General features: G+C 45.5%; 1 protein-coding gene across 1 annotated transcript in view; it reads left to right on the forward strand.

Annotated features, from left to right (window-relative positions):
• Positions 1-2,506: 2,506 nt before the first annotated feature.
• map3k1 (mitogen-activated protein kinase kinase kinase 1, E3 ubiquitin protein ligase) overlaps positions 2,507-25,896 on the forward strand; it is a 45,071-nt gene continuing 21,681 nt past the window's right edge. Inside the window, exons 1-4 of the mRNA XM_042058678.1 lie at positions 2,507-3,009; positions 23,865-24,018; positions 24,902-25,132; positions 25,679-25,879. Coding sequence (XP_041914612.1) covers positions 2,507-3,009; positions 23,865-24,018; positions 24,902-25,132; positions 25,679-25,879 — 1,089 coding nt within the window. The remainder of the gene's footprint in view (positions 3,010-23,864; positions 24,019-24,901; positions 25,133-25,678; positions 25,880-25,896) is intronic.

Here is a 25,896-nt window from a genome sequence, read left to right on the forward strand (position 1 = left end):
CATGAAGCGGTCATCGTGAGGTCCAGTGGACCACTGAAGCGGCTGACAGATGGGGGTCAGACACATTTGTATGGTTGCCAGAGTTCAACGGTGTGAAATCGATGGCCAATCAAATGGAATGAGTGGCATGTCCACGGGAGGGAGAGACCTCGGCCAAATTCACCTCGCCATTGTGAAACATCTTGAATACTGACAAAGACTTGTCATTGGTATGAAACGTGACACAATGGATTGTTCACAGCATCACAAATGTTTTTTCTCTCTTTAAATAATAATAAAATAAAAGAGAGGGCGCTGTTAAGTTGTTGTGTATTAGTTATGTTTGTCAGTATGGCTACAATATATGAATCAAAGAAAGTCTTGCTGACATGACAAATACTTTCCAGAAATAGAATTAAAAGTGCAATATAACACATATTATGTCCTATAATTGATTTTTTTAAATGCTATTGCTGTGTTATAAGTTTGATTTATCCTATGATTTAGTAAGGATATTCCATATATACCACATACCCCACCCTCAACCTACCACAAATAACCTTGTCATAATCATTAAAATAGATATGCAGTGTATTTTTAACTACAAAGTTGACAAGGCAATTGAAATGGTGGGATCCCTGGGTTCACCACAGTTATGCCAGCTGTATGTAAGGTATGGAGCAACTATGGAGCAGCTATGGTGTTAGGGGACCATGCGCTACATCGTCCGACCGGCGCATCCATGACACAGCGTTGTTCACATTCTCACAGCACAATTGCGATGTGTGCATTCCCACTAATACCCTGATGTTTCAAGTGCACTTGAAACACAACAAGTGTTTTGGATACTGAGAGAGACGGGGGGGGAAAATAAAAAAAGTTTCTCCACCCCCACCCCTTCCGATTCCTTTTGTTCTCTCTCCCCTGCTCTCTCTTCCTCCCTCCCTCTCTCTCTTTCTCTCTGTTTCACCTGCAAGGGCCCTTTCTATATTAAGAATGTCTGACAGTATGGGTCACCATGGCAGCGGTGCCCAAGCCTTTGTGTGCATGCAGGTCAACTGTTGCTCCCTGTATAAAGGGGTCATGTGATTCCAGCTTAACTGTGGTACTTGGCTTTGAGTCTGATTTGCTCTGATTTTATTTAAAATCTTTTGCAACATGAAGATGCAACATGCAAGCATTGAGCAAAGAACAAATATTATGACCTATATTACTTTAGAAAGAAAGCAAAGGAGAAAACTTTTTTATATTCAATTATCACCACAGCCTGTTACTCAAATCATACTTTTAGTCCAGATGGCCAGATGATATTGTTTACATTTTCTTGACATCCAAGTAAAACAAACCATCTGCCATCCCTAAGGATCTTTTCCCTACAGAAAATCAGTGGTGTTGCAATATTTCTTCATTAGACTTTACATGCCCCAAATATGTCTTAACATAGAGTGTTTGACTGACCACTCTCTTTCTAAAGTGCCATGTATGTGTGAGTGAATGAATGAGTGAGTGTGTGTGAGTGATTGAGCATACAGAGGTGCGGGTCAGTTCAACGTGAAGCAGGAAATGCGGAAGCTGCAGGAAGCAGGGGGCTAAGAATAGCGCTTAGTGATAGATTGGATCCACATTGAAAGGAAATTGGGTTTTGCTTTGGAGTGTGTGTGTGTGTGTGTGTGAGAGAGAGAGAGACAGTGTGTGTGTGTGTGTGTGTGTGTGTGTGTGTGTGTGTGTGTGTGTAAAAAAATTATTTTGCTGATAGGTGCCTCTGACATCTAAGTTCACATGTAGGCAAAAGTGTATAACTGATCACACCAAACCATATAGGCACACATAAACACTTTCTGTAGCATGTGTAACAGCTTATTGATCTCAAATTTGAATATAGAACACACGCCCTCACGAATAAAAAAAACACGAAATAACTATTCATGATTATAACTATTTGAGTCCTTGCTGAAAGGCAAAATGCATTCTATACCCTTAGATGTAGTCTAAATCTTGCATAGTTTCTCAATGTAGACTAAAATAATAATCTAATGGCTTGTAAACATAAAGATCCATATTATTTTTCTTCATTTTCTTCAATTCACCGCTTATTTACATTCATTTGGCATATACTACTTCTTTTGATCGTCATTCCGCCTGAAATCTGTGAAATGGATATAAATTATAGCTATGGCTTGATGGCTTGAAATTAGTGAAGCAAATTTTATAGACAGGGACATTTGTAGCCTAAAGAATTAGGCTAAGCCAAACGACTAATTTATGCTGATAAAAACTGTGCATATTAACTAGCCTAAGTTTAGGGCATTAATCGGGAAAAATACCCATGGATGGAATCTAATAGAAAGTTTGTCTAATTTAACTTGTAAGGAACTAATGCAATATTACGCAAGGAACGTAGCACTGTACGCTTTTTACGGACGTATGTAAACAGTGGAAGTGCCCTCGCTCCTCCCTCCTGCCCTCCCCCAATTCCCTCCACTCCTCTTTCATAGAACCTATTAAGTGGCAAAATTCAGGACAGAAAATGGCGACGGCGGGGAGCCGGACCTCGTCCTCGTCGTCGGGAACTGTAGAGTCAAATAACGGCACAAACGTTGGAAGCGGACCTCAGGGAAGTTTGTCTACTCCAGGTCTCCCAAGTAGTCCCGGGAAGTCGAAGAGAAGCACCGGGGAAAATTCACAATGGAGACGTAAAGAGCTGCGGAAAGTGAGAAGTGTGGATCTGGATAAACCCGAGGTGCTGCTCCTATCTCCCGAGACCGGGACAGCTCCGATATCAGCGCAGCTGCACTTCTTGTCTGTTTCCTCGCCCGGTGCTGTTCAAGCTACTTTGTTGCAACAGACGCATCATATTCAACAAAGTGACTCATTAACTGGTGATATTCTCTTTGATAAAGCAAGCAATAGTTTGTCCACTGCCGCTCAGGAATTGTTGAAAACTTCTTTTAAAAACAGCAGCGACCATCTCAACGCCGATAATGGTGCTACCGGAACTTCAGTGGAAGTGACTGCAAAACAGCAAATTTGGTAAGTTTAGAATATCATGATGCTTTAATGTAACATTACGACTTGGCATGTTTAGGGTGTTTAGTATTGCTGGACGACAAATGAGCTTACGTGGGGGCTGCTTTGATGCCAGCTCTGACTTTTTATTAACTTCAAAAATGTCTTTGCCTGGAGGCGCACACTTAAACCGTGCTGCATATAGCCTACGATCATATTTTCCTGTTGCATTCTTTTGCGTATTCATAAATGATAGCAATCCGAAAGGGAATAGTTTTACATTAGTTAGCTACTGCAGAGATCTAACTTAGGGAGGCTTTCTGTGTGAATAACGGCTACATTCTCAGAATAAGTCAACCTTTTTAACGTTCTGTCATTAAAGTTGGTGCACTGACTTATGAACCAGACTGTCAAAGTGTTCTCTCGCGAATTTGCAGGAATATAAACGAAATTTGCCATATTTATGTAAACGGGGCAGAGACTAAGGCACCAGTCAACATTTGTAGTAGTCTGTGTGGTTAAATGTGGGTTGTTTCAGTTAACATAGGCTATGGTGCGCTAGTTAGGGTAGTGCGCTCCCCTCTTATCTGCGAGTTTTCGTCATATAGCCTACAAATTGGAATATTGCGAATTTCGGTCTTTGTGTATTTCTTTGGTTCGTAATGCATCGAGAAACTACCACGTTTCTTGTGGCGTCAAGTGGTCACTTGCAGACCACTGCTGACCTTACTTGGTAGGCCTATGTTTGTCCCAGATGCAGGTCCAGTCTCTCACTAGAAAATGTCTAAGATAACGGTATTCGAGCATATTGTCATACTTTGTTTCAACTTTGTTTCTCGCTTTCTGGCTGTTTAGTTTGTTTTATTGTTGCCTTTTGGGTCACTAGGTGTGGGTAATATGCTTCCATACCCAGGTCAAATTCTATTTTCTATTCAGGTCAGATTTGTTGGATTAGGTGATCACATGGAGGATGATTATTCTGTTCTGTAAACGTATGCCATGGATGTTGATTAATCCAGCTGTGCTATGGGAAGATGATTTCTCCACAAATCCTGTGTTGTGAAAATCGTTTTTGTGGAGCAGAATTTTGTTAATCTGTACCCCACATTTCCTTGCTGGAATATGATTTATAACATCAGTTCTTCCTGGACAATAATACAATAATATGCCTATTTAACTTTTGAAAGAGTGAGAGGTAAGCAGTAGCCGAGATGCACCACATGAGCTTTGATTTTATTGGTGTTATGGCATCTGTCTCTGTTCCTATGTGATTGAGAATTTCTCTCCCATACCCCCTTCTGTTCAAATGTGCCGTTTGTGATTGTGATATTAATGATCTGAGTTCTTTTTAAGACTGACAGTCACCAGATAATCTTCTGTTGAAGAGTAGTCCATGTTTTCAACACTCTAACTGATGGCTGTTGTGAAATAAATATATATATATACCCCCTGCGCACTTTTAACCTTTTAAAAGGATAAGTCTCATTTCGGATGCTAAGTGCTAAGATCACTGAACATGATCACGTGAGAACATCCATAGATTTTGGATGAATGACAGCTTTTTTTGAAAAAGTCACATTTGCTGCAATATGAGCCTTTGGCTTTTGGAACTGTACAGATAATGAAAGATGAATAGGATGTTGAAAGGTAAAGAAACGGCTGGAATGGGAGATGGAATCCATTGTCGAGGTTTTTCTTGTTTAGGATAATGGACGAAGACTGAGCATCGGAGTCCTCCCTCAATACAATGGTGAAGTTCGAACAAACAACTCACATCCTCTCTCGTGTCAGCCTAAACAAACCACAGGATCTTCGAACTCTGTATTTTCTCCCAATCAGACTTGTAGCGATTGTATTTTTAATTATGAAATGAGGAACTCCCTTCATGTTTTTAAAACCTCAGCAGTTACATTTTGTTGATTTATGCAACAATCCAAAAATTCAGCTGCTGTTTATTTCACTTTATTTGACTAAAACTATCTTTTTCTCCTTATTAAACCACAAAGATCAGTCCTTGGTGTACCTAATAACATCGCTGGTCATAGTTTTTATTGAGACACTTTGGAATTTTTAATTAATGCCTTTTTACTGTTTTATGAACTGTGGAGCACCTGTCAGTTGTCACAGAACAATCTGATATCAGTGACCTCCCTTACTGAATGTTTCAGTTACAGTTAGACTAGTTTATCCCAACCCCTACGTTTGGGTAATTGATACTCATCAGTCACCAGATATCCAAAGCTCTGAGGGTCGTTATTATTATATGTGGATATTGGTGCAAGTTTGCAAAAATGTTACCTTCCTCAGGCTAGTATAGTCACATTGCAGTATTCTAATGGTGAGCGTGATGCTTCACATAGAGGTTGTTTTCGCAACACACCTGTGTGTGTTTTTTTTTTTTTACTTTCCCTGTTTCTCTGTGAGTAAGACAAATAGAACGCCTCCTCTTTGCGTCAACGGTCTTATTCACTGCCTAGCACATTTCCCCCAGGTGAGCAAAGGAGTGTCATGCACTTTTGTGCAGCTAGTCATTGTTGTTAACATCCTCCTCCTCCTCCTCCGTCCATACCTCCCGGATGTCTCAGGTGTATATGTAGTAATGCAGTACGCTCTCTCAACAGGTGTTGAAGTGACCCCCGAGACCAGATGTTTTGAGCAATATTAAAGACACAGGAGCTCAAACGCTGTTGTGTGAGTGGCTGACGAAAGATCAAAAGCGACCCTTAATTCTTCTTCTGTGGTTGCTGTCATTTTCAAAGGGGTTAAATTATTCACAGGCTTGCTAGTTCTCTTTTCTTCTCTCCTTTTGAAGATGCCCCCCCTCTAACTGTAGTGACAGTTTCACCCGAGGCGCAATTGTGAGATTAACTTCTCGCCATCCTGCAGTGTCCACACACATTCAAGGCACTTGAAAGAATTATGACCTGAAGATGGCATATCCCTCATAGCTGTTATGATAAGACACTTCATATAGGCTATTGTAGAGTTAAAGTTTATTAACCACATTTGAAATATTAGCCCTGCTGGTCTGCTCATTGCCTACGTGTAGAATATAAATTAATTTCACTTTAGGTCGTAACTTCAGGTGTGAACAGGAGCCTGGAGGGAGGGTTTTGGGCCAGTGGAGAGGAAGCAGGCGAATTGGTCGGGCTCCAGTGGGTGTTCCCAGCTCGCAGATCGCAATTAATTTGTTTGCCTTTCCAACGGATGTGGCTGGAGTTCTGACATTTCTGGTTTACAGTAGGCAGCTAGTCCGATACAGGACGAGATACCCCCATCCTGGAAACAAAAACTAAAGTTCTGAGGTGTTAAAGGATTTATTAGGATGTTGTGAATAGTTTTGTATTGTCTTCACTGAACTACTGAACTATGTATCTATTTGACCTGGTAAATCAGTTTTACAGTGCAAGTGAAATGAACAAATAGTCTTTTGGCCTGCATTTGTAAACTCTGTCCACAGAGTCCACAAGGATCTTTTTTTTTTATTTGTCTTAACAATTCCTAATGACTTTACCCAGATATTTGTGTAAGACTCACTGTAATAAGGAAGATTTCTGAGTTGGAATAGGGGCATTGTTGTTTATCTGTACCTCTATCAGCTGTGTAATCAGACCAGAAGTAGTTTGTGTTGAACGCTCCTTGCCCCTCCCTGCAATCAGTCCTAAAATTGGACGTTTCTGGTTAAATAAAAGCATGCTTGGCAATTTGCCTGTTAGGGGTCGTGGTTGTTTTATACTGCTCAACCACTATGATGTATAGTCATTTGTTTCACTGTCTTAAAACATGGACTCTTCCCTAATATGTCCATTTTTACTTGTATCCACCACATATTTGGTATATCAGTGAAAACAATTCCCCTTGGAAAACCTCTCTTCTGGTTGTATATGTCTCATTTCTTGGGAATGGAGCATATCAGGGTTGACCAGTATTGTATTTTGGTGATCTGGCTGGCTGACATCTGGACACCGACTGCCCTTGAAAGCCATTAAGAGAGCCTGCAATGTGACTGGCCCTTCTTCGGTTAACAGTTTGCTCTTAAGTACACACACAACAGTTGGTCACTTGCTGTCTTCTGCTGCGTGGGAAAGGGCCACAACGAGAAAAGAACCCGAAAAAGTCTGCCGTCGGGCCTGAGGTTCCCCCTGTGCGTGTGTACTTCCAGGAGAACCAGGCTGAAAGGCCAACTGATGGGGAGGAAAAAGCCGCAGCCACAGTTGGTGAAAAATATTTGTTAAATGAGAACAGCGAGTCTCTTCTTGAGTTGCGGAGGCCGAGGAGCCTTGGTGGATCGCGCTTGATGAATGTTGTGTGATGGGGGCTTAGCCAGTGGCGTTTGAGTGCGAAATGTGACACTGTAGCTCGCGGGGATATAACAGGCTTTTACAGTGCAGGCAAGGTGAGCAGTGCCGTTTATTTGGCCCTGCCACCACAAGGGACTCTTCCATTTAGCACCTCATCCATGTGTGTCGGACTTTGCAACTGTGCACCTGAATACTTTTTGAATACAAAAGTGTGTGTCTGACCTGCCTTCTGTGGAGTAATAGTCGATCTTGAATGACTGCTTTGAGTTTTAGATCCATGTGCCTTCCTTCTTTTTATCCCAGACGACCCCCCCCCCCCCCCCCCCCCGTCCAAACACACACTCATCCTATTCCTCCCTTTGCAGAAAGCCTCCAGACTGGTTTAAGATGTTCCTGGGTAAATGTAAAGAACGTAACGGGGGCTAACAGGCCAATGTTTATTATGGGCTGTTGCTCAGGGTTGCCAGACTCTGAAGTATTCTGAAATGCTTGGTTGCTAGGCAGCCGAGGGCAAGAATGCTCTAAAATTGAATTCTTCTCGCGGGGTCAGAAGCCACCCATTGTCCCGCTCACTACTCTGCACCTTGTTTTGAGCAGGCCTAATGCTATTTGTTGTAATTTGTATATGATTGGAGAGAAATAGGGGGCAAAAAGGGGGTTTGTACCAAATTGAGGCCTTTGTTTGCACAGAAAGGACATACACATGTAAATGCTGGCTATCCATGTTCCCTTTTCAGATTGCTCACGTTTCAGCTGGTCAGCCTTTTTATGCAGTTTCAATGCAGCATGGAACACGCCACCAGTAACAGACAACTTAATGATTTGAGCTGATCCTCATTTTGTCACACGGTGAAGCTCTCAGCTGGCCCTGCTGTTCTAACTTTTGTTCTTTGCATGAGAGCATGAGCATATGGAATCAAATTTTAGCATTCGTCTCTGTTTCAGTTCCCATATAATGTGACTTTTTTTTAGTTTGTTTCTGCTTTGTGTTTTGAAGCTACGGTTTGCATCAGAGTGCCATTTTGCTCTGTAGTTCTGCTTCCAGGTTCTCGACTGGCTGAATTTTTTTTTTTTCCATGTGCTCCATACTGCTGGGCTTTAGTGTTTTGTGTTGAGCTAGGCGTGTGTGTGTGTGTGTGTGTGTGTGTGTGCCGTTATGGGGGGGGGGCCTTGCGGAGAGGCCTGCCTGCCTGCCGGGGCGAGGGTGAGCTGGGAAGAGGGTCGAGGCGCGGGGGCTCCTGCTCCTGAGCTGAGCGGCGCTGAGCGGAGTGGGGGCTTGACTGTGTTTTGTCTAAACTCGCCCGCCTGGGCCTCCCCGCGGTCACCGCCGCGCTGGCTCTTTAAAGCCCTCGGGTTAGCCGAGCGCTCATGGCTGGAGTCCGGCAACAAAAGGCCCGGATATTTCCATACCCGTGAGCCGTGTCGGCAGACCTGGGGGTCCCCGCTCCTCCCCCAGGGTCTGTTTGGTTAGCGGCAGGACGAGGCAAGCTGGAGATTACATGTGAAAAGTCAACACATGGGTCCCCGCCTAATCAGGCCCAGATTACCAGTTAAAGCAACATCTCATGTGTACACGCCCTCCGTAGATGCGCACCGCACAAACATATTACACAGCATGGGGCCTGCAAAAAAAGACGTGGATGGGTCTTCCTGTGAAAAACTGAAACATTATCTCACAGAATCTTAAAAATTGCTTTTGTTTTGTTTGTTTCGTTTCGTTTTTTTTTTGTAATGCATATAAAGGCTTGTTTATGTGAAGTGAGTGGTGTTTAATGGCACTGAACAAACACTGGGATGTATGTGCAGGGCTGTGGCTTCTCTGGATACCGTGTGTGTGTGTGTGTGTGTGTGTGTGTGTTGGCTAATTGAGACTGCACAGCTGACAGGAAGTCCATAGCCACCAGTATGTATTGAGCTACGCAGGCAGAATAACAAGCCGCCTCATTAGAAATAAACTCTCCCCTAGCGTTTTCTGTCCATCTTTGCTTTTCTTGGAGAGGTGCTTAGGTCTTCCACAGAGTTAGAGACAAAACAAATAATACAAGCTTGTGAGGGGACCATTGTTTTTTAGACAATGGCTACGTGAATTGCCAAAGAAATTAATCACACACACACACACACACACACAGAGTTAACTTTGGCTTGAGTAAAGGGGCTTGAAGGAAACATGAGCCGCTCTCATTATTATTTGACAAACTGTGAATCTAAATGGCTTTCTGTAAGGTCAGGCTGCACATTAAAGGTTTTGCAGTGGTCCAAGACCAGAAGAATCTTTGTTTGGACAGGAGATTGGTGATTAATATTTATAATCGACCTCAAGAGTCCGCTTGTCTGCCGCAAATTATGAGCCTCAGTGGTAATTTTCCGTGTTGCGTATTTTACCCTATACAGACCTGATTGTTCATGATGGCACAGTGACTCATCTTCATAACATTAAACATGAGTGTAAAAGTAGATTGTCTGAGGTTATCCTTCATTTGTTTAGCATTTTGTTTAGACCTAATCCAAAAAGTATGAGCCATTTTTATTTTTCTAACAATCATAATGATGGAGATGAGAGATGATTTATGTTTGATTAGCAGCTTCAATCTGGCCTGTCGTGTCAAACCTGTACAACCAGTAGACATAGACAAAAGATAATCCCGTGGACAACTCCCTGTATGTCTGGCCTGTCTGTCTCTCTCATTTGCATCTATTATTTGAGAGTATACATTATCACTTGAAGAACAAGAGGGAAAGACTACACCCGTAACTCCAAAAAAGGTAGTTTCAGCTCCCTCTGATGTGTGTTTGTGTGTGTGCGTGTTATGGACATGGAACTTTTCCCACCTACTAACTTCCTTACCCTACATTACTGTTCCATATAAGTCAATGGTGTGTCCGAGCTTAATTGCACAATACAAGTCATGTCGTAGTCAAATGACTGGAAGAGTGGAGAAGAGAGCAGAGTGAAGCCTGTTATTAAGACTGACACATCCTCCAGAAAGAGTGTCATGGTTTTAGCCTGTGCAGTTTGCAATTGAGTAATTGAGTGGGATTTTTCCACAGCATCAGGTGCGTGTGTGTGTGTGTGTGTGTGTGTGTTTATTTATGTGGGTGTGGAGTGGGGGGTGTTAGATGCAGGTTCAGGATGTGGCTTCGTCATCAATATTCCTCCCCCTTGTCTTTTGTCTTCCCTTTCCCTGGACACACTGCTCATACTCACAGTATGAGCAATGAGAGGATCCATGAGACCGTTTGTAAATAAGAGGGCCTGGTAACTGATTGGCTGTCCCAGCGCCCAACAGTCCCCATGTATGTGTCTGTGTCAATGCGGGCAGCCTGGCTGATGGAGGCCACACAAAGGCATACATTGTGAGCTCCAGATAGCCTCGTCCTACAGCGGGCCGACCCGTAATGAGAAGTGAGGAGCCCTCGGCTCGCCTTTTAACATAGAGGGGCCAGCAAAAAGGCAGCGCTCGCTCCAAGTCGCACTTGTTCACTCTGCCTTTTCGTACTTTAGTTATCTCTGTACCCTGCCTGACCCGCCCCCAATTGCCTCAACCAGCACCACCTCCACCACCACCCCATTAGCTTAAAGCCTGATCTGTTTTTGGAAAGGCTTGGAAATGTTTACTTAGCCACGCCTTTCTTCCACAATGTGATCATCCGGGCTGCTGCTTTGGGCTGGCGCACTCCAATACAACACCCCCCTCACCGCCACCGCCACCTCCACCCCCCGAACAACCCACCCCCTCCACCCACAACCAGTCTTTCCCGGGTCACCCCTCTGCAGTTGTTTTTCCTTTTTGTCTCCCTCTGTTCTTTTTTTCCAAGGTCGAGTTCTTTCTCTTCATAGACTCTGCCCCCCTTCTCACTCTCAATCACTCACTCAGACACACACACACACTGTCTCTCTCTCTCTCCCTACGCACCCCATCCCTGAGGCAGCACTTTCTGAGTTTTGGTCGTAAATGCACTGCAGATCTTTCCATAACCTGCTTGCTTTTTTTAATCTTTTTTTATCCCTTGCTCAGCTGAATCTTGTGATGCAATAGCCACTATCCACAAGCCATGTGTCCCTTTGAAAAGGCAAGGCGGCCTGTCTTTCATGGCTGATGGCACTAATTTTAACATATTACTCCTTGATGCTACTTTTGTTGTTGCCTTTCTTTTTTAAAAATCTGTGTCATGTTGAAAAAGCCGGCACAGAAGAAAGCAAATGAACTGTGCTGTGTCGTGTGGATGGAATGGAAGCCTAGCGTCACTGCCACATCACTAGCCACAGTGCTGGTCAAGGCCATTCATTTGAGCTTTTGGGGTCAGTATGTGCGGGTGAAACAGAAAAAGCGATGGTGTAATGATAGATTGGGGTTGGATTGTTAGGCTTGTAAAACTCTCCTCTCTGCATGTCTGTCATCTGTCAGCCTGTCCCCACTCAGGGTGTCTCTTAAAAAACGTCATATAGCCTATACACACATGCGGATCATTTATAGTAAGGATGTATTTCAAGTTTGGAGAGAGAAGGCATGTTACATTTTTAGTGCTGCCAATACCTTATTAAGGCAGAATTGTTTCCTAAAAGCTACACTACACCCCCTTCCGCCTCCACACACACACACACACACACACACACACACACACACACACACACACACACACACTTGTAATAGCACTGGCTAATTTAGCATCTGTATAAATATCTAAGCCACTGCAAGCTGTCTGATATATTTTTGATGTCTAAGTTTATCCATGAAATACAGGCCAGTTGAGCTGGCTGGACAGTTAGATGTCCCTCACCATCCTCCCTTCCTCCCAGAGTCTAACACCCAGTTTTACCTATGTTAATCTCTCCCTCTTTCTCTTTATCTCTCTCTTTCTCTTTCTTTCTTTCTTTCTTTCTTTCTTTCTTTCTTTTTCTCTCTCTCTCTCTCTCTGTGTCTCTCTCTCTCTCTCTTTATCTCCCTCTCCCCGTATCTCTGTCTCTCTGCCTCTTTCCCAGAAGAGGCCATGCATGTGATTCTTTGGGCGGATTTGGCCCAGATTCTCCAATGAGTGGAGTGTCTCTCTCTCTCTCTCTCTCTCTCTCTCTCTCTCTCTCTCTCTCTCTCTCTCTCTCTCTCTCTCTCTCTCTCTCTCTCTCTCTCTCTCTCATGTGACCATGTGAACGACTGACTGCTGTCCAGCTTCCAGTGCTCCTCATATTGCTGGTCTTACTAGCAAACCAGCACAGCCTTTCTTTCTTTCTTTCTTCTCTCTCTCTCTCTCTCTCTCTCTCTCTCTCTCTCTCTCTAGTGAGGTGTGTGTGTGTATAGATCCCATGGGCCTGCGAGTTGCCATTATTTCCCCCCTGTCAGTTTGCATCAGTAGCTAAGATCCTGATGTGCACGAGGACGGCAGTGGTGGGCGACATCTCGGGCCGCATGGGGCTCTCACACTGGCCCTTCACTCCAGAGGCTGGGCCACAGTGGCCTCCAGCAACCCCCTCAGTGCTCCAACCAAAACAGCCCAACTTTTCCCAGCCACATGGGCCTGCTGCAATATGGCACACCCAGCTGTTGACAAATTGGTTATTTTAATCACCTTTTGTTTTGCTCGATGCCAATTTGCGGGGGCTCACTGTTTGCAGAGAGGAGTTGGTTCTTTGGTGATGGCCTCAAAAATGTTTGGACTTGAGGTTAGCGCTCTTTGTTTGCGCAGTCTGAGCACGTTGTCAGTGTGAATTACACAGATATTTCACAGTGTGCTTAGTGGGAAATCTCAAGCCGTCCAACAGCTGGCCATCTGGGAGTTGTGTGCTGGTCTTTTAACACGGTGGTCATGGTCAAAGCCTTCTGGCTGCTCTCAGGGTAGAGGCTGTGGCTTTTGCAGTAACCTTACTCAACACCACACCAGACCAGACCAGGCTCACCTTTATTTAGTATGGCGATGTTTGTTTTCCAAGAAATCTTGCCCTCCACGATACCATGTCATTCTACGATTAAAGATTGATGGTTTAAGTTGAGTTGGACTTTATCTCGAAAGACTGTGAGAAGTTTATTTTCTTTTTTTGGTCTGGTAGTGGTGGAAGAAAAGGCATTACAGATGACTTAAAAATATGCTGTAATTCTGGACCCTTGTGCAGAGTTGCAGAAGAAGCCTTACAAGAGCAAAGTGTTTGCTGCTTATTCGCAGCAACATTGTCAAAGGTTAACCACAACTGTCTGCCAGAATTTCCAGAAACCTAAAATTTTTCTAAAGGGGCGGAACGACTGTCCTTCTTCGGTAGTAACCTGTTGAATCATTCACAGTTCTGTCCGTGTGATCCCAACAACGTCCCCTTCTGAATCAGCAAAGGCAAGTGAATGTTTAACCTGCGTCGTGTGCGCGGGTCACGTTGATAAGATGTCAATGGACACACTCTCTCTCACTCTCTCCACGCTCCCTCGGGCACGACCAGTATTTGCTGTACAGGAAGTTATTTTGTTCTGGACCGAGGGTGTATTTCTGGAGCTCCTTTTCCTAGAAGAGACCAACCACATTCTTGATGCATAAATTGTGAGGGCAATGGATACATAGGAGTGTTTGGAAGCCAGAAGAGAAAGGTAGGCTAGAGGAAAACCATTGGACTTTCCCATCTTAATGCTTGAGCAGTATTTGATAGGGTCATAGAAGGCATACCGTTTCAGGTCAAGGTCAGGATAAACTATGGGAAATTTGTACAACTTTAATTATGTCTGCGTATGGAAGGGGTACAAGCCCAAAATCTACATGAGAGAGTTTGCTCATTGGTAAAAACCAAGAATTACCCAAATCTCCCAACAATCGACATGCTGTATGATACATTTTAATTTAATTCTGGTAGACCTTCTGACAGACCCTACTGGTTTGTTTGGCAGTTGCCGTGAATGGTCACTCATTGATGAACATAAACAAAGTTTAATTCTAAAACTGACTTCAGGGAATAGCCTAATCATTTGTGGGTTTAGCATATCTAGGAATGTTGACACAGTTTGACCTAGCCCTATCTAGAAGTCATTGGAAAATGTTCCCATTTAATTTGCATTCTTTGACTGTTGTTCACACATTCTTTTATTAGCAGAAAATAATTATTTACAGAAAACCCCTTTAGATGCCACTCGGACTCTGGGGATAGCCCCTGGGCACACCACAGCCATGTTCTCCATAAGTGAATTCTTGCATCGTCTGAGAAACAGGGCTTTGATTTAAGATCTCTCCTTCAACAGGGCTCTGACGTTCAGTAGTGTAGCTGCCTTTGGCACCTGTTGTGTGATAGTGGTGTGAAATAGAGTGAATGAATGAGTGGATGAGTGGATGAGAGATCAAATCCCCCACCCCCATCCTAAAGCAGCAAGCCCTTGTTTTCCACTCCCCCCCCATCCTCTGTCCTTTTCCTCCTTCTCTCCTCTCCCTCTCTTCTCTTCTCCTCTCCCTCTCTTCCCCTCTCCCCCTCTTCTCTCCTCTCCTCTCTCCTCTCCCTCTTTTTTCCCTCTCTCCTCTCCTCTCCTCTCCTCTCCTCTGTGCCCTTTTGGAGGTTGTGCTCCACTTCCAGGCCCTCTCTGGCTACTGGGCCATTTGCTCGTCAGGCCACTCGCCTCAATCGGCCTGACATGCTGGGGGGGAAGGGGTGGACATGGAGGAGAAGGAGAGAGAAAGAAAGAGTGAGCCCTGGGTGTCCAGGACGATGGGGGTATAGTGGGGCTGGAGGGAGACTTATAGGGGAATGTATTCATTATAGATGCCCCCCCCCAAAGCCCCTGTGTATAAACACTGTGGTCAGTGCTTAATCCTATCCATCTACATCAATGTATAGATGGAGAGGGAGAGACCTATTATGCATTTGGGCCTGTTTCCCCATACATGGAATGAATGGATTTTCATTTCTCTTTCAAGATCCATGTATAGAACCTGGCCCATATCTCTCTGTTGATTCCCCTCATTCAACAGATGTAAACTGTCGAAACCAGCTGACCAGAGCTTTTTGTACCCCCCCTTTGGTTCTAGTGCAGTTGTGTGAAGGATGGTTAAGAGGCTGTGTCCTCGCTGCTGTAAGCACACCGGTGTGCATAGGCTGGACCAGGGGGCACTAGGAGTGCAAGTCGTCCCCTGCTCTGTCTGCTGTCCTTGCTGAAAGCGGGTCGGTATGTGTGGGGATGCCTGGGATGTGTTGGTGGTTGGGAATCTGCTTGCAGTGTTCTCCTGGCTGAAAGTGGGTTAGTGTGCAAGTGGATTGTTTTTGGGTGTGTCTGTGTGTGTGTGCGGGGTGTGGACGTAGGGGGAGAATGTTATGATTATGTGCAGGTTGCAGTGTCCTCCACACTGAACGTGGGCTGGTATGTGTGGAGTTGTTTCGGGGGTGTGTATGTGTTTGTGTGTGTGTGTGTGTGTGTGTGTTTGGGAGGGTGGTTGCTTGTGTGTTTGCAGAGTTGTGCTGCTGTGTGTGTGTTTGGGGGGATGCTTGTGTGTTTGTTTGGGTGTGTGTGTTAGGGAAGGTGGGCGAGGGGGGACGGGGGGGTTGAGGGGGGGGGGGGGGTCTTCAGTCCTCCAGGGGGGGCAGTGCTGCTGTGAACAGCACTGAGTGGGAGGAATTTCCCTGCATTCCAGCCACATACCAGAGCCAAGCAGCAGTGGGCCCGAGTCTGCGCCCTGCGCTGAGCACAAAGCTCCTAGACCCCGGCCCAGCACTCCCACTGGCCACCTGCCTTGGACACCACTGACCTGACCCTCCGTACAGTGCCAGAGTAATCTGTGTGTTGACATTCACCACACGGATGGTGTTTTTTCTTTTTTTTTTACTTTTCTTTTTTTAACAAGGACTGGGTCGTTGAAGCATAGCAGATCTCTGATCTTTGTGTCTGGACTTTTGTCCTCCATGTGTACAGCATGAAGAATTGTTCTGTGAAGTGTGTTTGAAACAGCTACTTGAAAGCAACTTTGGCAGTAGCCGCAAACTAATTAATTCAGATATGACCGTATTCAGAAACCAGTTGTTAGGAATGTAGTGTAAGTTGGAGTCAACCAGTTATTCCTGGTTTTAAAGCCACAACACAAAAACAAATGCATCTAGAGTGTATACAAATGCATTAAATGTATACACAATGCATGTGCACAGTGTCTCCAAACATGTTTGTGTGGTTTGAATTGCAAATTGGTTTTCTCAGCCAGATTGGTCACGTGCAGCTTGAAAAGTTGTTCACAGCTGCAACTGAATTCCGCTCTGTCTCTGGCCCTGGCAGCACTCGAACTTGTGTGTGTGTGTGTGTGTGTGTGTGTGTGTGTGTGTGTGTATAATGCAGACCCTTGATCGCAGCCAGCTCTAAATTCAGAAATCATTTATTATAAGACGTTCGCCTCAGATTACCTCCCAAAAGAAAAGTTATATTGGGGCTGTTACCCATTTTTAGGTTCGGATCTGTCAGCAGTCGTCTGAAAGCGTGGCCTGCTTTGTGAGCGAAGTGGACACTGGATGTTAGAGAACTGTTTCCAAGTAAAACAAGTAGCCCCCCCCCCCCCCCCCCCCCAAAAGAAACACATCAATCTTGAGAAACAGGATCAAAGTAATCCAAAGACTTCAGTAAGGAAATATGTATGTGTATGTGTGCACACGAGTTGTCATACGATACTTTTGTGGACAACTTATCATCATAAGCAGCCATGAATATTTGTTTGGTGTGCAAAAAGCGTTCTTGCAACAGAAACTAAACAAACGTGCACGAGTTGGCCTTCCAGCTCTGAGCATTTCTTATTTATCATGTTCGACTTAGCAAAGCTCATGCTATCAACCTCTGAACATATTTGGTCACTCAGTTTGAGGCCCTTTGGCATTTGGTGCCTATCTGATGCCCAGTTCTTTGCAGTTTTGTGGCATTTAGTCTTATTATTTCAGTCCTTTGCTCAGAGGCAATGGTGAAGCCCTTTTACTTGCAAAGGGAATGTAACTGGGCCTGATTCAGTAGAGCACTATCAGTTCCCCCATGTCTATGTGCATGTGTTTGCTATTTGAGGTGACATCACCCCCTGAACTCTTTGAATGTGCGGTCCCCCTCCCTCTACCAGTACCCCCAAGACACTTGGAACATCACGGCAACAGTTTGCTCCAAGTTGTGTAATGTCCAAAAGGTTGACATCATGTATTATAACCCACGTCACACTGACTGTACGCGTGAGGGTCCACCCCTGTAATGATTTGAACCCCCCCCCCCCCCCATCCCCCCATGGTGCCGCTCTTGTCCGTGCCGGTTAAGGGCTTATTCCATGAGGGAAGGTCGTATTTCAAGCGCAGTACCCCAGCACACACCCATCCACTGACCCCACCGAAGAGACGAGGAATTGAATGGCCTTGACCGTTAGACCTGTTAGACGTGTTGACTTTACAGAATTTAGCCCGCCCATGTTAGTGAGGGTTTTAGTTGACGCTGGATTGATTCCAGTTGGAGCATTGGAGTGGAAAAAGTGTCGGAGGGTCATTTTTGAGATCATTTAGGAGAATATGGATCATGTATTGGCAGATGAACTTAACTTTTTTTCTGATGTTTTTGGAAAATAGAGCCAACATGAACGTGGTGTGGACCATTAAAGTTTGCTTGTATTTAGCAAAGCTTTCAGTGTTTCCCACAGAATTTAATTCTATTTGTGGTGGTAGGTTTGCAGAATTAACTTGAATGCAAAAGTTTTTAACAAATTAGTGCAGCAGGGTTATGATGCTAACCAGATTTAAACACAATTTAGCCAGTCATCTTCTATGCCTTCCAGGATTGTTAATGTTTTCTTTAAACGTGCATGTAGATTCGTTGAGAGACAGAGACACAAGGAGAGGCTGCGCAAAGGTGCACATAGCTTTACAATGTCAGAATTCCATCCAATTGAAATAGTAACATGGAAAATCATTGTGTGGTGGTCAATGTTGATATTGTGGTAGGCCGCCACAAATAAGTCAATGTATGGGAAACACTTGGCTTTTATCCAAACATAGTGACAATTACCCTGTTATTTCCCTTTAGACGACAATTTGTTGTTCATTGTTTATTGGTGTTACCCCCCCCCCCCCACCACCACCGCCACCACCACCCCCCATACACACACGCACTTCATAAAAGTGTTATTTTAAGTCAAAGCACAGCCCCAAGCCCCCAACTGCTATGGTTAACAGTAGTGTCCACACACACACACACACACCACACACACTCACACACCTTTTTGTTATTTTCAGCTATCTCCCCCATAATTACAAGCGGAAGACGCAGCGTGCCCAAAAAAAAGAAAGAGCACCTTCCTTTTGTTATTTCTGACAGCGTGTCTAAACTGTGTGATGCACACATGCTGCAGGATATGAGGCTGGCTGCGTTTCCCCTTTCGGAGTGCAACCGCTGCCTTGTTTGCGTGTCAAAGAGGAAGTCAGCACCGTGCACAACAGGACCCACTCACAGCATTGCCAAAAACAGTGCCGCTGGTGGTTAAACCAGGGTGGCTTTTGGTGTGCTGGCAAGGCAAAGTATTTCTGTGTTTATGCTGTAAACTTTGCTCACTCTCTCTCTGTTTGAAAGAAAAGGTCTACAGAGTGACCCTTACATACAAGACTAGTGTTTCTCTGAGAGAAAGAAGGGCCTGTTTAAGAATGTAGAAACTCCCACTCGTCCGTGCTCACATGACACACACACACACACACACACACACACAAACATGCAAACAAAACTCCTCATTTTGACTACAAGGGCCCATGGAGGAAAACACAAAGAGAGGTGTTCACCTGATGCTTCAAAGATCGGGATCAGCAAAGCATATTTCCATTTTCAATAAGACGCCGAGTCTTTGGTTTAGATGCCTACAGTACCTCGCTCTGTCATTGCTGCTGGGCAACTTTCCTGCCACTTGTCTGTATGTTAAATAATGCTGCCTCAGACTTCTACAAATCAAGTCAGCAGAACTAATCATTTGCATCCTTCATCACTTAAAGCCCATTTGCTAATTACTCCCAAATAAACAGTTGAAAGAACTGATTGGTCTTTTCTGCAATTTATAGTAGTAGTGTCAATTCTGTTCAATGTCTTTCTGTCTTTCTGTTTATCACTTTCTGTTCAATAAGCCTAATGGTCTTTTGTCTTGTCACCATGTGCCAAGACGGCATAGGGAGACTTTTTATCAAATAAAGCCAAGAGCATCCGATGGAAGTAAAACCATCAGTCAGGACCGGAGTCTGAGTCTGTGTCTGTGTGCACCACGGTGTGTTCCCAGCCGTCTCCTTTTTGGATGAATGGATGGGGGCTCTTTTCAGGCGCTGTGCATCTGTATTGCATAACCCCATTAAATTTGGTTTCTGCTGTGTCAAGCGTTTCTTTTTCCAAGTCCACTGCAGAAATGTTGTCAAAGACTGCCTGTGTGCTTCTCAGAGAAAAGGGCCTGTGACTGCGGTTTTTCGGGATCTCAGCGGCTTCCTGGGGCACGTCATTGGGCCAGAAGTTTGCTGTTTGGTCAGAGAAAAAAATGCAATCTGAACACGTTCTCTGTTTTGGAAAGACCAGAGGCGGCTAGCCTAAATAAAGATCCAAGTTCACACAGATATGAAAGTTCAGTTTCGAGGTGCACCAGTACCACCAGTTTTTGAAATCTGATACCAATGTTGTTGTTTTTGTTCTACAGTATCATTTGCAGCAGCAGTGTAGTGTAAGTAGCCTCTAGATTTCATACATGTCCCATATTAGTATGTCATCAATATAAAGATTACCACAAATGTAATGATGCCTAAGAAGTAAAGTAAGTATTCCTTTTTGTGCAATTCCAAAGTTCCATAGCCAATATAAATATGATTGCCTCTCTTCCATAATATTTTGTAACCTATGAAGATATGAAGACAATAGAAAACATGCATTATACTGTTATACTCAGCTTGACTACTAAAAAATCTGAAATGAGAAAGATTAATGAAAAAGGCCGAAGTGGTGCCATGTCTGATGAAATCGAACTTGGCCAAAGTGCACTGAATCCCGATAGCGTGTCTGACTGTGCACGGCACATGGATTAACTGCTTCGGTGAAACCCAATTCGAGCCAGCGAGCCGATCCATAAACTCCATGTTGACATTGCGTGGCCACTTTTTTCCTCTCTCTCCCTGGATGCCACCCTGAAGCAAGGAAGAATGAGGTGGTGGCAGAGCCCGCGCCAGTGCCAGGATATTATTACCAGTGACCCGGACATAAGCCAGTCCCCACCACGCCAGTGCTGCTGTCAGTCTGCATGCAAAGGCTTGGATCAGGGCATACCACTATATCTGCCCTTATTCCCTTTGACCAGTCAGTCACTAAGGATCTACTGTACTAAGGATCTGCATCGTATGAGGAGGAGCCTGTCAAATTCTTTGAACCCCGGGGTCCGCATTGTTCCTGGTGCCCAGTTGGCAGAACTATGCGACTTGCCGAAGCTGTGTGAAGGGATGCCTGAGTGTCTTACCCCAACCTCCAGACACGCAAGCCTCAGGCACGCCGTCAGAGAGGACTTAAACATGAGCTCTCCTCCCCCTCCATCTCCTCACATCTCCCTTCTTCTCTACACATCAGTCAGATTCCACACTCCACACTGGTGCACACAAATGCTTTGGCATTTGGTGTTTTGGCATTCGCCTACAACAAATGTCTCGTGTGTTGACTTTCTTTGAATATTTGTTCATAAATATGTATGGCATATTTTATATGGCTGGCTATTCCTCGAGCAGTAAAGACTTCTTGAGACTGAGATGATGCCTGTGAAAGTCCTTGTGACCCAGGGAGCACCTTCACTCTGTGCTGAGAACTTGGACTCCACTGTCCCCTCCAGCAGTGGTAGTGATTGTGTGAACCGGTAACCTGAGTTTTTTGGGAGCAATGTTGCCCATGAGAAAGGGTGTGCTCAGCATGCAGTGAGTGAGGTGTGTGTGTGTGTGTATGTGTCGTCTGTGTCTGTGTCTGTGTCTGTGTGTGTGTGTCTGTGTGTGTATCTGTGTGTGTGTGTGTGTGAGGGAGAAGCACAGTCTCGGCTTACGTAGAGGCTTGAAATGGATTCTCAGCCGCTGGCCCTTCCACATCCCACCTGCGCGGCCCCACAATGTCCCTTTGTCTCTGGCCCCATGGCACTGTGGGATAGCTGTTATTCGAGAGGCAAGGGCCTGGCCGCCACCAACCTTTTCATTCATCGGAGAGATGCTGAAGTCCTGCTATCTGGTTTCATTGTTCCTGCCTCCGACCCCGGAGAGGTCTGCTCACCCCTATTTAGCAAGCGCAGAGCGCTCCACTTTTTTATGTCCCTTCCCTCTTAGTCAACTGCCCCTTCCCTGTTAGTCAACTGCCCCTCAACTACCACGCATTTTCCAGGCCAGAAATAAAATCGAAATCCTCAGGGTTTATTATCTGGAGCCTTTTTAGGGGTGGGGGGGTCTCTGTGTTTTGTCTGAGAGTTTTCCTTTGGTGCAACTTTGGAGCCTCTTACTTGCAAAGTAATGCCCTTGTTTGCAAGTGGAGCATGTTGTTGTTCCTAAACTTTTGTGGAAAACGGCTGTTTTTCAGTTGGTGGTGTTCTGTTGACTGCGTGTCTGCAACCCCTCCAGCACTTTTCTGTCTTTGTGTGTGGAATCAATAAAACAATTTTGGAGTGTCTCTGCCCTGGCGTTGGTTGATAGTGATTTGTGGTTGTGGCCTGTTTGGACGGGTCCACTGAGAGTCCCTTGCAGATAATTCAAACCGATTAAGCAGACGTTGACTTGTCAAAACACTGGGCAAAGAAAAAAAAGTTTCTCACTTCCTGCTCCGAGCTATAATGGCAGCAGTCAGTCAGGAAAAAAACATCATCAGTGTGCTGCAGAGCTCAGGAAGTCTGTCTGTCTATCGCTCTGTCTGTCCTCTCACTCTTTCATTTTTCCTTTCTCTTTTCCTCACTACTTTTTTTTTTTTTTTTAATCGCTATTGAGCGCCTGACCAGACCTCAAAAAGAGGAGAAGCAGGGCTATTGATTGGGTTGTTAATGAAAAGGCCTGTGATGGAGGTGGTGGAGCCGGAGGGTAGGGGCTGGGGGGTGCTGGGTGCTGGCTTGCAGCTGCCCTCTCGCTGGCCCTGTGGCCCAGACCCCCCTGGACCACATGTGGGCAGAGCAGAGCGGAGGAGCGGAGCCGCTTGGCAGCCGCTCATCCTCTCATTAAAAACTAGCTCTCTCTCTCGGTCTCTCTATCGCTCTCTCTCTCTTCTTCTTGGGCACTCTATCGCTCTCTCTCTCTCTTCTTCTTGGGCACTCTATCGCTCTCTCTCTCTCTTCTTCTTGGGCACTCTATCGCTCTCTCTCTCTTCTTCTTGGGCACTCTATCGCTCTCTCTCTCTTCTTCTCGGTCTCTCTATCGCTCTCTCTCTCTTTCTCACTCTCTGTATCTCTCCTTTGCTTCTCTTCCCTTGCTTGCTCTAGAATTTTCTCTTAATCTCTTTCTCTCTCACACTATCTTTCTCATTCTCTCCATCTTTCCCTTGCTTGCTTTCACTTTTTCTCTTGATCTGTTTCTCTCTCACTCATGCTTACTCTTGTTGTCCTGCTGCAGTCATTCTCTGTACAGGCCTCTCTCCTCTTTTTTATGTCTTTTCTGTCTTTAGCTAGTCTCTGACTTTGCTGTTAGTGGGAGATGAGAGGGCTAGATAGATGAGATTGGTTTAATGAGCGTTTAACCTGACATGTATTTGACTCTAAAATGCATAATACACTACCTGGTCTTTATTATGCATTTTGACAGAGTCAAAGGTGCAGTGGTTGTGTTTTGGGTAGAGTGTTTTTTTTTCTCTTGCGCGTTCTCTCTTTCTCCCTCACTCTCTCTCTTTCTCTCTCGCTGTCTTTCTTTTTAAAGACAGACTAAGTGTTTGGCCCTGAAAGGCCTTCATTCACTCAGTAGCGCGGGGTGGGCATTGAACAATGCTGTCAGCCCTCATTTGTATGATGTACTGTAAATCTAACTGGCTCAGACGGCAGCGACTCCTTATCATAACATCCTCTCGTATGAGGCCTGCTATTTACTCTGAAGCCCCCTGCCCCCCCCCCCCCGCTCCCCACTTCCCCTCCCTTGCCTCTGCCTCTCTCCCTCCCTCCATCCCTCTCTCTCCCCCCTTGTCCTCCTCCTGCTCGCCTGCCTTGAGTACAGACAGCGCCCTGGGTGTCTCGTTGGTTGTAAATTCCCTACAACTCTCCGGCTTCCGCAGAGACTAGCCTTGAACGACCATGAATGAATCGAGAGTGGTGCCACTGTCCCCTGGTACATTATTTGTCTTGCCTTTGCTTTCAAACAATCTTCCATAGCTTTCTGTCTGTGCTGGCAGACTTTTGATGCACACTGTGTGGGGAACAGTTCAGGGATTATGATTAGAACCCTCATGAACTAGACTGCCCTGTCTACTAATAAGATTAGTTTTTAATCGGAGTAATTGGAGTAATTACATTTTTAACGCTTATTTTGAAGTCCTAAAGCTTATTGTTGCACTGACGAAAAGGGGGGAAAAAAAAAACTCCTTTCACACAAGATATAAAATCCGAGTAAAAATGTGTCATTTCGTATCAGTACTGCTTGGCTGACTGTTGCCCCATGCTGTGTCTTCCCTTCCCCAGCAGCCGAGACATGGAGAACAAGGACACGCTACGGGGCCTGCAGAAGATGGACAACCGGCCGGAGGAGAGCATGATCCGCGAGAAGCTCAAGGTCACCTGCATGCCCACCTGGAAGCACGAGTGGCTGGAGCGGAGGAACCGCCGAGGCCCTGTGGTGAGACTGCAGCTGCACCCGCCCGCCGCACTCCCAAACCTCCAGCCATACGCTGCACTACATAAACACACACGCACACGGTCACACACACGGTCACACTCCGACTTCCACACAGTCAGATGCACACTCAGACTCACACTAACTCTCAATCTCACACACTCAGTCACACTGACACTGACACACTCTCTTTCTCTCACTCACACACTTACCCACACACACTCATGCACATACGGACGAAGTCAATACATGTTTTTCATACATGTAAGCAGTGCAGACCTATACACATACATACATAGATAGATACATACATACATAAACATACTCACAGATGCACACACATAGCTGATCAGCCAAACAGGAGGGCATATTTCACTGAGGCATGCACTCCGCTAGCAGCAGGCAGACTTTGAGGATTATAGTTCCAAACACAAGTCTATTCTGTGGGGAAGTTCATGCTGTTAAAGATGCACTGGTCAGCACTTAGACACTGGGCTTATTGCCTAAACAACTCTCAACAGAAACAGCTTACTGGGGCAGTTCCTGGGGCAAATAAATGTGGTATTGATCATCATATTCATAAAACTCTCTCTCTCTCTGTCTCTCTCTCTCTCTCTCTCTCTCACACACACACACACACACACACACACACACACACACACACACACACACACACACAGACAGACACTACTCAGGGAAATAAATGTGGCATTCATCATCAGAGAACTCCCACAGACATAAACACGTGTGCACACACACACACGCGCCCACACACACTTCTTCCTGTGATGTAGTCTTCTATTGTCCATCCTACCGCCCACTCCCCCCTAACGTATATCCTTTCCCCCTTCCTGTCCTTGTTCCCTCCCCCTCACTGCCCCATCAGGTGGTCAAGCCCATCCCACTGCGGCCCGATGGCAGCGAGGCCGGGCAGGCCGGCGCGGAGGGGTCCCAGGCCTCCGCAGGCTCCTCCCCACAGAGCAGGGGCCGCCGCAGCCCCTCCCCAGGGCCCTCCTCCTCCTCCTCGTCCTCCTCCACCTCGACCTCGGCCAACGGCAAGCTCAGCGGAAAGCCTGATTCCCCCGGTGTGAGGAGGAAGAGGGCATCCCCAGTGCCGGTGAGTGTCGCGGGGGAAATCTGGCCCTTGCAGAGTCACACACTCCCTCTGCCACTGCCACAGGGCCCAATAAGCCAATCCCCACAATACAAAGCTCCATAACCAAAAGATGTTGTCCAGCTTCATTCAGGAATGGACAGGCCTAAGCATATTACTAAGTTATATTACATAAGAGCTTTGAAACAGGTTCCTTGTTCCTAGATTATTTCCCTGAAAAGTGGCCTGCTTTCTCCAGGGGATGATCTCCATTTATAATTCATTTATTCCATTGAAAGTGAAGCTGTAGCTTCAGGAGAGTTCTTTTCTCCTCTTTCTAAGAAACCACCATCCTCCTTAAATGCCTCTTCTCTGAACAGATTGAGGGTTTCGGCTTTTGAAAGCTTTCGCCTAATCAGAATATCGCTCTGTAATGGAGTGGCTGAAAAGCAATGTCCATTGAACTGAGAAGCCGGCCGTCTGTCGCGTCCGCTTGATGCAATCTTCACACCATGACTCGTTTTGTGTGTTTGTGTGTGTGTGTGTGTGTGTGTGCGTGCGCACGTACAGTTCCAGAGTGGGCGAGTCACACCACCTCGCAGGGCTCCCTCTCCAGATGGCTTCTCGCCTTACAGCCCAGAGGAGACCAGTCGCCGGGTCAACAAGGTCATGAGGGCCCGCCTCTACCTGCTGCAGCAAATAGGACCCAACTCCTTCCTGATTGGAGGAGACAGCCCTGACAACAAATACAGAGTGTTCATTGGTCCACAGGTAGGTCTGGCCTAATC

This window comes from Alosa sapidissima, chromosome 13, assembly GCF_018492685.1.
Source record: "Alosa sapidissima isolate fAloSap1 chromosome 13, fAloSap1.pri, whole genome shotgun sequence".
Taxonomy (NCBI): domain Eukaryota; kingdom Metazoa; phylum Chordata; class Actinopteri; order Clupeiformes; family Clupeidae; genus Alosa; species Alosa sapidissima.